Source organism: Squalius cephalus (assembly GCF_949319135.1).
Source record: "Squalius cephalus genome assembly, chromosome: 20".
Classification (NCBI taxonomy): domain Eukaryota; kingdom Metazoa; phylum Chordata; class Actinopteri; order Cypriniformes; family Leuciscidae; genus Squalius; species Squalius cephalus.
In genome coordinates this window covers 30,334,569-30,347,299 of record NC_137141.1, presented here as the reverse complement: position 1 = coordinate 30,347,299, position 12,731 = coordinate 30,334,569, and the positions used below count along the sequence as shown (strand labels likewise).

The window sequence follows — 12,731 nt, the reverse complement described above, 5'->3', positions numbered from 1 at the left end:
CTTTTTTCCTCAGTCCCTCACGTGACGTTCCCGCGGCTAGTTGAGGCGCGAAAATATAAAACGAGGCAACCGTTAATATTTTTGCATCTGGAGGTGAGAAAAATGTACTTTTACACTATATAAAATACTCAAATGCGTAAAGAGTGGTTAAATAAGTTTATAGTTACTAGTATACACAAGTAGGAATATCACAAAAGAAATTTTGGAAAGTTTATTCTAGGTAAATGCAAACCAGGCGGTTACAGCCGAGTGGTGAGAATCCTTTACTGCTACTTTTGAACAAATTCACTTCAGGTCAGGACATTACCTTAATGAAACTTTAACACTACAGAAAACATAAGCAAGCTTCGTTATTGTAGTTAATGTTTAACCATTTTTGTAAACTAATTATATTTTACCATAAAGGAGTCGAATTTGATGCCATATGGCGAATGTTCCAGTACCTTAACAGTACATAGATTTAACCACCAGATGGCGTAACAGCAAGTCAACTCTAAATGGTAGATTATATAGTAAAGTAGTTCCAGAAGATCATTACCCCTCAGTGAAAAGTGTGTAAAATACTCAAGCAAATCGTGTACTATTATAGCCTACTAGTATGATGAGCAAGATTTCTATCAGATTTGAGGGGCAAGTTTACAATTTATATAAAGTTTAGGCTTACAACAAGGGTTAGGTGCTATAATGTCTTTACTTTTTTGGTTAAGTCAAGTCAAGTCATCTTCATTTATATAGCGCTTTTAACAACGTAGATTGTTTCAAAGCAGCTTCACAGAGATAAGCGTATAATTTAAGGTAACAGAGATTTTTTTGGCTTTATAGCAGAGTTAAGTTATTTTCCATCTAAAGTTAGTTTTGATTGATTTGCTTCCGTCGCAACGATCATTTGTTATTAAATTAGGGGCCGCTAAGACGACACCATTCCCTCTACACAGACTTTAAACGCGAACCTGTGAGAAACGCTGATGGCGTTCACATGCGCATTTAGAATGGGTTCTATTTATGTGCGTTTGAAAATACGCAGGTTTGGAATTCCCTACAAGCCAAGCCTAAACAAAGTACTTGTCTTTCCTTATAAATTTTGATAAAGAATTTTATTTTATTTTGTTGCTTTGGGGTAGGAACGCGAAACGAATTTCCCGACAACGCCTTATCTGTAGAGTGGTAGAGGGATCCTCCATAGGGAGAGACTAGTTGGCACTTCAGCACTGCGTTGTCATCGGTCCAGGCGAAGGTCCTTCGTCAGATCTGGATCCGGCAGGCTGCAGGAAAACCTCGGGATAAACACAGACACTAAAATTAGCGTAGATGCCATTCTTCTCATGATGTAACGAGTACATCAGGATTTATGGGAAGTGTTCCCGGTTCCGGCTGACCTAATCTATGCAGCCTAACATTAAATTATAGAAGTCTATAATGTATTATGTGAATGCTAGGTCAAAGAGATGTGTCTTTAATCTGGCTTTGAACTGACAGAGTGTGTCTGCTTCCCGGACAATGGTAGGAAGACTGTTCCAGAGTTTTGGTGCTAAATAGGAGAAGGATCTACCGCCAGCAGTCGATTTTGATATTCTAGGTATTATCAACTGGCCGGAATTTTGAGATCGCAATAGACGTGACGGACTATAATGCGTTAAGAGCTCGCTCAAGTACTGCGGAGCTAAACCATTTAGTGCTTTGTAAGTAATCAGCAATATTTTAAAATTTATGCGATGTTTAATAGGGAGCCAATGCAGTTTTGACAGAACCGGGCTAATATGGTCATACTTCCTGGTTCTGGTAAGAACTCGAGCTGCTGCGTTTTGAACCAGCTGTAGTTTGTTTATTAAACGTGCAGGGCAACCACCCAGTAGAGCATTGCAATAATCTAGCCTTGAGGTCATGAACGCATGAACTAATTGTTCCGCATTTGTCAATGAGAGCATATGGCGTAATTTAGATATATTTTTAAGATGGAAAAATGCAGTTTTACAGATACTAGACACGTGACTTTCAAATGAAAGATTGGTATCAAAGAGCACACCCAGGTTCCTAACCGACGACGAAGACTTAACAGAGCAGCCATCAAGTGTTAGACAGTATTCTAGGTTATTACGTGAGGAAGTTTTTTGTCCAATAATTAGAAACTCTGTTTTTTCAGAATTTAGAAGTAGGAAATTACGAGTCATCCAATTTTTTATATCTGCTATGCATTCCGTTAATTTTATGAATTGATAAGTTTCGTTAGGTTTTGAAGAAATATACAGCTGAGTATCATCAGCATAACAGTGAAAGCTAATTCCATGTTTCCTAATGATATCTCCTAATGGTAGCATGTACAGAGTGAACAGCAGCGGATTAAATTAAATTAAATTAAATTTTGTTATAATTTAAATATTATATTTAGCAGTTTACTAATTTGCCAATAGTTGCATTGACCAAGGTTAATTTGGTTTATTTTCACAGTAATTGTTTTTACGTTTTGTTATAAAGGCCTGTGAAAGCAGCCAGATGTTCTTCAGTAGCAGTGAAGAGGTGACACCGGGTTTGAGCGCTGAGCCCGGGCCGAGTAGCAGCACTCCAGGTAGTGTTTTACCCACAATGACTTGCAATATTTCTTCTTGTGTCTCCAATAAAGGAGCGCAACAACACATTTTCACCATGTATATATAAACACAAACAATAAACATCAAATGACCGCTAGTGATGCACCGATGTAAAAATTGTGGCCGATACCGATAACCGATATTAATATTGCTGTTATGGCCGATACCAATATTTACCGATGTCGATATCTCTGTATAGAAAACAAATTTTAATGATTATCAAATAAAGAGCTATTTTCCAAAACACATTTTTTTTTACTTTAGAAATGACTGATATTGGGCACCTTTACCTGTGTGCAAAATATGTCACACATACTACACACATGCATTATATTGCATTGCATATAATGTGTGCTGGTCAACTTGTCTAAAATTAAGAAACCCTTAGAAAACAGTAAAAAAAAAAAAAAGGAACATTGTGTACAATTAAGATAGGCTACTTAATTTATTATTCCAATATCCAAATATGATACTAAAAAATACCACAGGGAAAAGGGCTTCTTGTGACGTGCTGTCTTTGCGTTTGAACATTGCACATTTTAAACAGGACACGCATTAGATGAATAAATGTTAGCCAATACAAACATATTTATAGAAAACAGTTGACAATGAATAGACAGGAGTCCAATAATAGCATAACGAATCACTTATTCTAAAAATAATAACAAGTAGGCTATAAGACGAATCCGACATATGGGCTGTGTTAACAGTAAAACGTCCGTCATTTAACGATTTTTAAAAACACGGATGGATAATACAAAATGCTTTCTGACATTTTGACAGAAAAAAACAAAAACAAGCAAGAACAAAATTTAAACTTAGCCCGTCAATTTTTCATTTTACAATTATCTTCTCTCTCTGTGTGCGCGCGCGTCCGTGTTTGTGAGAGAGCGCTCGCGCAGCACTGATACAACGGTAGCCTACTTTTTAATCCATAAGTAACGAACGCGCTAGTTTTCATACAAAATAAATATGTAACATAATTAGGTAGGCTACTTTAGTTATTATTAACACAATAACGTAACACATGAAGGCTACGTTTCTTAACACTGAGAATGAATAAATAAACGCCTGTTTCTCCACTCGCGCTTATCAGTAATCCACAAATCACACGTGCTGTCACTTTTGAGAAAAATCTAATTCGAACGGGTATCAAATATCAAGCAATATATTCAAATATCTACGAGTCAAAAAACGATCAGTCAAAAATGTGTCATGAAGAGGAAAAAAACGAGTCGCACTGGACTGTGTTAACAATGTTACGGACGGGACAGTTCTCCGTACGCACGTCTGAAAGCGGCACTAAAAGACTTAAAACTTTCACAGAGACTTCAAACAGAAAGCACAAAGCCTGTCTTTAAATTTCATTTTGTTTTGTATTAATTGTATCTTAATTTTGATCAATGTTTCATCAACCAATTGCCTGGATTTAATAAAAGAAGTAAATATAGTAGCAAATATTTAATCAGGACACGGAGGCGACGGCGCGTGAACCTGGAACGCGTCTCATAAATGAACCGAAACCTATTTGCCACACAGACCTGAGACATATATAGAAAGCCTGAAACGTCTATTTTTAAACAGAACAATTCAAAACGAAAGAAAACAGACTGTTCTCTGCTTATGTCATCTGTATGAAATGTGTATTTCTCTCAGGCGCGTTCACTACTGCTAAGATCGCGAATCAGCATGGTCAACTTCATCTTCAACTTCACACGTCAAATATCGGCCTGTTCACATCGGCCATATTTTGACATCGGAACGATACCGATGTGTAAAAAAATGACCATATCGGCCGATATTATATCGGCGGCCGATATATCGTGCACCACTAATGACCGCCAATAATGTTGGAGGGAACATATGGAGACAACATTAAAAATCTAAATATTAAATTAATAATTTAATAATCTTTCTCCTTAGCTCAATGGCAGCTGAATATGAGAGGAAGAGCAGACAGGATCAGCTCTTCTGTGGGTTCATCTGGTGGTTACAGTAACAGCCGAGCGGTGAGAATACTTTACTTTTTTTTTTTTAACAAATCCATTTCGGGGTTTAACTATTTGTGTGAACTAATTATATTTTGCCATAAAGGAGTCGAATTTGATGCCCTGGCGAATTTTACAGTACCTACATTTAACCATTAGATGGCGTAACAGCGAATCAACTCTAAATGGTAGATTATAGCAAAGTCCCTTTAAGTAGGGTTGGGCAATATGGCAAAAATATATCACGATTTTATCACTATTCTTTTTATGTTGGTTTTACTATGTTGCAAGTGTCTGAGCATTACAGCCAAACTAAATTCCCTTTTAAAAACAAATCCGCACAAGGTATTAAAATATAAAAGAAAAAAGAATGGCAGACATTTAGACCAAAGTGGCAAAGATAAAAAATCTTTGTCATTACTTTATCTTTGTTATAAAAAAATAAGAACAAAGATACACATTACATATACACAACATAATATACAAATGAAATAAACAGTGCTTAATTCTTTCAGCTACAGTAGGAGTATTTCAACAGTAACAGTGGCAGTCAAGTTAGAAATTGAATGAACAAATGTAAAAAATAAAACACTAGACTAGACTATTCTTATTAAAGCTACTCTATTAAAGTTCCTCAGTCAAGAGCAGTGAGTGATTTTCTCTTTGTGTTTTGTTGTTTTACATTAAAGGGATTGTTCCCCCCAAAATGTCATTATTCATCATTTTTTACTCATTAAATAAAAGTAATTTTTAAGAATGTGGGTTACCAAACAGTTGCTGGTCCCCTGTGACTTACATAGTATATATTATTTTCCTACTATAGCAATCAATGGGGACCAGTAGCTGTTTGGTTTCCCACATTCTTCAAAATATCTTCTTTTGTGTTCAGCACAAGAAAGAAATTAATACAGGTTTGGAACAGTGAAATCTCAGTGAAAAGTGTGTAAATTGCGCAAAGAAAATCATGTATTATATCTGAATGATGAACGTGATTCCAATCAGATTTGAGGGGCAAGTTTACAGTTTATGTCAAGTTTAGGATTACAACAAGAGTTAGGTGCTATAGTGTCTTTACTTTTGATGTTGTTATAATTTAAATATGATCCTTTTGTTGTTATAATTTAAATATGATCCTTTTGTTGTTATAATTTAAATATTATCCTTTTGTTGTTATAATTTAAATACTATACTTAGCAGTTTACTAATTTGCCAATAGTTGCATTGACCTAGGTAAATTTGGTTTATTTTCACAGTAATTGTTTTTTTGTTTTGTTATAAAGGCCTGTGAAAGCAGCCAGATGTTCTTCAGCAGCAGTGAAGAGGCGACACCGGGTTTGAGCGCTGAGCCCGGGCCGAGTAGCAGCACTCCAGGTTGTGTTTTACCCACAATGACTTGCAGTATTTCTTCTGGTGTCACCAATAAAGGAGCGCAACAACAAACTTTCACCATGAATATATAAATACTAGGGGTGTAACGGTTCACAAAATTCACGGTTCGGTTCAATACGATACACTTGTGTCACGGTTCGGTACGTTTTTGATAGAGCAAAAAGAAAGAAATGCCAGAGAAATTTCCTTGATTTCATTTTTTTTTTATTCATTTTATTTATTTATTAAAACTAACATCATAAAGTATGATATATTTTTTTACTTTGAGCAATTCTAGAGCTATAATTGACTCTTAGGAGCATAATAAAACAAAACAGCTCCTTGGAAAAAATGAAATGTAATATTGTAGTAGCCTAGTTATAAACAAAGGTTCAGATTTAGTTCAGATTAACATTTGAGGGCAGCAATTGTATTCATAATGTCAAAATAAAACTGACGTAATGTTACTTGAAGGCATTATGCCTACTATTCCTGCCAAACTTCCATGGTTGCAGTTAGTGTTACTACAGTAAATCCATGGTGAATGTTGCTGATCTGTGGACACTGGATAGTTCATTCATGGCACAATATTTCTTCCTGGCTTCCATGTCAGCGCTGTTTGATCCGTTAATAACAGAGAAATGTGAATGTTTCTCACTAGATCTCGCAGCAATGTTATTACTTCTGTGGCGAATTCAAATGCTTTCTTTACTGGATCTCTTATTAGCGCTTTGTAGTAACAGTGTCGCATGATCACGATCGACTCGCGCTCCACTGGTCCAAACTGATAAACAGTCCGTCAACCACACAGTAACGAGCAGTTTCGTTCCGCTTGCATTACGTTTGCCATTTGATGTTGGGCAATGTTGTGGTCGCGTCGGCGTCTCTTACATTATGACCGCACTTGCCGCGCGCAACGCGCCTACATTTGAAATAATGAAATTTTGGTCGGCAGGAAAAATGGTCCAACGAACCGTTCGGTTTGAAAATGCGTACCGAAAACCGAACCGAATGCCTCGTACCGAACGGTTCAATACGAATACGCGTATCGTTACACCCCTAATAAATACAAACAATAAACATCAAATGACTGCCAATAATGTTGGAGGGAACATATGGAGACAACATTAAAAATCTAAATATTAAATTAATAATTTAATAATCTTTCTCCTTAGCTCAATGGCAGCTGAATATGAGAGGAAGAGCAGACAGGATCAGCTCTTCTGTGGGTTCATCTGGTGGTTACAGTAACAGCCGAGCGGTGAGAATACTTTACTTTTTTTTTGAACAAATCCATTTTGGGGTTTAACTATTTGTGTGAACTAATTATATTTTGCCATAAAGGAGTCAAATTTGATGCCCTGGCGAATGTTACAGTACCTACATTTAACCATTAGATGGCGTAACAGCAAATCAACTCTAAATGGTAGATAATAGCAAAGTCCTTTTAAGTAGGATTGGGCAATATGGCAAAAATATATCACGATTTTATCACTATTCTTTTTATGCTGCTTTTACTATTTTGCAAGTGTCTGAGCATTACAGCCAAACTAAATTCCCTTTTAAAAACAAATCCGCACAAGGTATTAAAATATAAAAGAAAAAAGAATGGCAGACATTTAGACCAAAGTGGCAAAGATAAAAAATCTCTTTGTTATAAAAAAATAAGAACAAAGATACACATTACATATACACAACATAATATACAAATGAAATAAACAGTGCTTAATTCTTTCAGCTACAGTAGGAGTATTTCAACAGTAACAGTGGCAGTCAAGTTAGAAATTGAATGAACAAATGTAAAAAATAAAACACTACATAGACTGATTCTTATTAAAGCTACTCTATTAAAGTTCCTCAGTCAAGAGCAGTGAGTGATTTTCTCTTTGTGTTTTGTTGTTGTATATTTAAAGGGATAGTTCCCCCCAAAATGTCATCATTCATCATTTTTTACTCATTAAATAAAAGTAATTTTTAAGAATGTGGGTTACCAAACAGTTGCTGGTCCCCTGTGACTTACATAGTATATATTATTTTCCTACTATAGCAGTCAATGGGGACCAGCAGCTGTTTGGTTTCCCACATTCTTCAAAATATCTTCTTTTGTGTTCAGCACAAGAAAGAAATTAATACAGGTTTGGAACAGTGAAATCTCAGTGAAAAGTGTGTAAATTGCGCAAAGAAAATCATGTATTATATCTGAATGATGAACGTGATTCCAATCAGATTTGAGGGGCAAGTTTACAGTTTATGTCAAGTTTAGGATTACAACAAGAGTTAGGTGCTATAGTGTCTTTGCTTTTGTTGTTGTTATAATTTAAATATGATTGTGATGAGGTTCAGTTCAGTATTAGTAAGGAAGGAAGAAGACAGGGGTCGGCTTGAGCTGGGACTCTCGCTTTATTCACGTTTCTTATAAAATAAACAAAAGGTGCGCACAAAGCGCATTCACCGTGCACAAGCACAGCCACAAAACAAAATAACTCAGAATTCTTTCGGTGATTCTCTCCAGCTCTCAGCAGCACACAACGAGGTCCCAGCTCGTCTCTCTCCTGATAGCAGAGGAATAAGCCGCATTGGCCAGATCATGGGCCATCCCCGATCCTCTGCCGATTTCTCGAATAAATCCAAGAACGCTTCCGGTTCATCCTGAGAACCCATCTTGTTGAGCGGCAGAGGAGATGTACTGTCTTTAGATGAGGGGATGGCCCGAACCTCCCGGTCTACCCAGCTCCGGAACAGCTCGCGGTCTTCATGCTGGGATCGGAGGAGCGCCTCGAAGCGTTTGTCTTGCTCCTCCTTGATCGCCAGCAGATGTTGGTGATGCTCTTGGTGAAGACCGGCGAGCGACTGGATGATGTCCGCAAATGGCGTACCTGGCGGGGACTGCATGGCGGCGGCGATCTTCTTCCTTCCCGGGTTTCGGCACCAGTGTAACGAGGTTCAGATGTTATGGGAAGAAGGAAGCGGGAACCGGCGAACATTCAACATATTTTAATGATAAAAATAAACCAAATACAAAATGAAAGTAAAAGCCAGCAGCCCCTCACGGACGACTGCTGGCAACACAGAACAGAAACAAAACATCACCTAAAACACAGGCCTGTTCCTCTCTCTCTCTGTCGCGCTCCGGCTTATATCCGGTCTCTCCACGCCAATTACTGAAATCAGACACAGGTGTTCATCATCTGCACTTGACCTACTTACGCTCCGCTCTGCTCCGTCCTCTCTCTCCCGCTACAGACTCCGCAAAACCACGCCCCCCTCGCCACAATAATCCTTTTGTTTAGGGGTGGGAGAAAAAATCGATCCATCGATGCATCGCGATTCTCTCTCCAACGATTCTGGATCGATTCTGAGAATTTCAGAATCGATTCTGAGCTTAGTTTTTAACCAGATATGCGATGACGCTGAGTTTGCTTTAGAAACACCCGTAATCTGCTTTCTTCCAATTCCTCACACACATACATACACCAATCACACTTTCCGTAAAATAATCTTTAATAAGTTCGGAAAGGTTGAAGCGAATTACAAGGACATTCACAGGCGTCATTGCACAGGATGCGCTGTGAGAGACGCGCACTTTGTTTGATGTTACGTTACACTTGAAGCGTGCTGTCTCGCCTTTCGGTATTTTCCTTACAAATGCTCTACGAAGTCATCATTTATGTGGTTTGGAATGCAGTGGACTTGTATATTTAAAATATGAACCTCACTAACAGAAGGCTGCTTTCAATTTCAAATGCTGACGCGCACTTTGTTTGTGTAGACTGCTCGCGCGTGCGGCTGTGCGACTCCGTGTAAGTGGTTTAATATACTTGTGCAAAATTAACGTAAACAGCCAGTTATGTCTTAAGGGATTAAACGGACAGGACAAACCACTTTACTTCTTATATTTCAGAAGAGATCCGTGCGTGAATGCAGATCTCCCGCAGTCTATGATGTCATAGTAAAAAACAACAGTAGCCTAAAGATGAAGAAAAATCACTCACAGTTCTTGAATGGAAAACGTTCAGATAATCTTAAATAGGCTACTGAAAGCACTATTTGTTTGTTTGTTGTTTCTATGCTCCTCTTTATTATTTGCTACTTGTATGTTTTGAAGTTATATTAGTTTAAAATTCTTAACATACAACTGTTTTAATAAAAAAAAATTAAATTTGTAAATGTCATTTACATACTGTGAATCGTTTTTTTGAATCGAAAATCGATTTTGAATCGAATCTTGAGGCTAAAAATCGATATCGAATCGAATCATGACATTTTCTGAATCGTGCACCCTTACTTTTGTTGTTATAATTTAAATATTATCCTTTTGTTGTAATAATTTAAATACTATACTTAGCAGTTTACTAATTTGCCAATAGTTGCATTGAGCTAGGTTAATTTGGTTTATTTTCACAGTAATTGTTTTTTCGTTTTGTTATAAAGGCCTGTGAAAGCAGCCAGATGTTCTTCAGCAGCAGTGAAGAGGCGACACCGGGTTTGAGCGCTGAGCCCAGGCCGAGTAGCAGCACTCCAGGTTGTGTTTTACCCACACTGACTTGCAATATTTCTTCGTGTCTCCAATAAAGGAGCGCAACAACACATTTTCACCATGTATATATAAATACAAACAATAAACATCAAATGACCGCTAATAATGTTGGAGGGAACATATGGAGACAACATTAAAAATCTAAATATTAAATGAATAATTGAATAATCTTTCTCCTTAGCTCAATGGCAGCTGAATATGAGAGGAAGAGCAGACAGGATCAGCTCTTCTGTGGGTTCATCTGGTGGTTACAGTAACAGCCGAGCAGTGAGAATACTTTACTTTTTTTTGGAACAAATCCATTTCAGGGTTTAACTATTTGTGTGAACTAATTATATTTTGCCATAAAGGAGTCGAATTTGATGCCCTGGCGAATGTTACAGTACCTACATTTAACCACTAGAGGGCGTAACAGCGAATCATCTCTAAATGGTAGATTATAGCAAAGTCCCTTTAAAGGTGGTATCAGCGATTTCAGGCCCAAACATAAATGATCACATTCATCTAATATTTCGCTAGCTGCACGCCCCATAAGCATGCTGTCAAAAAACCGCGTCTCTCTAGGTAGCCTAGGCTCTGAGATCTGCACACAAAAACAGCTGTTTTCAGTCTGTTTGGCCAAACAATCAAAACCCAAACAACTAGTGTTCCAACCAATCACCGACAGGGGCGGGTGTTGTGAGGTTTTCGCGTGCAGCCGTCATAGGCAGCCGTGCACGAGCGCAAAACCTCACAACACCCGCCCCTGTCGATGATTGGTTGGAACACTATTTATTTTGGTTTTGAGTGATGTTGATACCAACTGTTTTTGTGTGCAGATCTCAGAGCCTAGGCTACCTAGAGAGACGCGTTTTTTTGACAGCATGCTTATGGGGCGTGCAGCTAGCGAAATATTAGATGAATGTGATCATTTATGTTTGGGCCTGAAATCGCTGATACCACCTTTAAGTAGGGTTGGGCAATATGGCAAAAATATATCACGATTTTATCACTATTCTTTTTATGCTGGTTTTACTATTTTGCAAGTGTCTGAGCATTACAGCCAAACTAAATTCCCTTTTAAGGCGAGACACTACAGGTGAATAGGGTAAAATTTTAAAATAATAGATATCACCATGAAACTTCCTCAGTTGATTACTTACACAAGTATATAAAAAAAATGTATTACACGTTTTAGAAATTTGTATGTTTAATTATGCAAATTAGGTATTATCTCATTAAATATGCACAATTTTGCATATATTTTCGGTAGATAGATCTGAACATATGATAAAGCCAGGTGCAAAATTCTTTTTTCATTTTGTTTACACACAGGATGAAAATAAAAACTCAGAGGGATTTCAGGATATATGCTTTCATTACCTAGGAAATCAAAATATACTGTCCATAGCCATAAAAAAATTGATTTTCGCCATATTTTTTTGATTAAAATGTCACATAAATCAGGCCAGGAATGATTTATTAACAAATCCCTCTGAAAATATCTTCAGAATACTGCTAAGTGTATAACTGGAAAGTTTGGTGTACACAGGTGCTACATAGGCTGAGATGTTTGTACTGGAGAATGACAAAAAAACGCAAAAAAATCATTTTGAGAAAACGGCAGTTAAAGATTTAAATAGCTCTAAATGAGAAATCGTAGTTAACTTTAAATCCCCCTTTGGACATTCACGATTGGTTACTGATAGAAAGGAAATGCCCATATTTGGGTTACATAGCGTTGTGCAGGAGATTCAGAGCTTCACAATGATACCGGTCATGACAGACTTCAGTAAACAGACGGAGCTCGGCGTGTCGCGTTTGAATGCAAACGTCCTGGTAAATTCGGGAGAAACTTACTGCCGCAAGTAAACAAAATGTAATAAAATAAACATCTTAATGTATATTTTCAACGTTTTCTTTATAGCAGCTTGAAAGAACACATATTGAAGGAGTAAACTAGCCCAAAATCTCAAAACTGACCACTGCATAAAAAATTTATGTTTTTGCCTGCCGTGTCTCGCCTTAAAAACAAAGCCGCACAATGTATTAAAATATAAAAGAAAAAAGAATGGCAGACATTTAGACCAAAGTGGCAAAGATAAAAAAAATCTTTGTCATTACTCTATCTTTGTTATTAAAAAATAAGAACAAAGATACATATTACATATACACAACATAATATACAAATGAAATAAACAGTGCTTAATTCTTTCAGCTACAGTAGGAGTATTTCAACAGTAACAGTGGCAGTCAAATTAGAAATTGAATGAA

At 37.1% G+C, this 12,731-nt stretch overlaps 2 protein-coding genes across 2 annotated transcripts in view; both read left to right on the top strand.

Moving 5' to 3' along the window:
• Positions 1-22: 22 nt before the first annotated feature.
• Positions 23-10,513, top strand: LOC307148531 (uncharacterized protein; the record flags this gene model as incomplete). Its single annotated transcript, XM_079854142.1, has 6 exons — positions 23-93; positions 2,473-2,563; positions 4,509-4,594; positions 5,854-5,944; positions 7,117-7,202; positions 10,373-10,513. Exons 2-6 carry the CDS (start codon positions 2,491-2,493, stop codon positions 10,511-10,513), a joined length of 477 nt encoding a protein of 158 aa, XP_079710268.1. The 5' UTR covers positions 23-93; positions 2,473-2,490.
• The window catches only part of LOC307148005 (mutS protein homolog 4-like), a 19,086-nt gene continuing 16,804 nt past the window's right edge, over positions 10,450-12,731 (top strand). The window contains exons 1-2 of the mRNA XM_079853168.1: positions 10,450-10,463; positions 10,660-10,745. Coding sequence (XP_079709294.1) covers positions 10,677-10,745 — 69 coding nt within the window. The 5' untranslated portion in view covers positions 10,450-10,463; positions 10,660-10,676. The remainder of the gene's footprint in view (positions 10,464-10,659; positions 10,746-12,731) is intronic.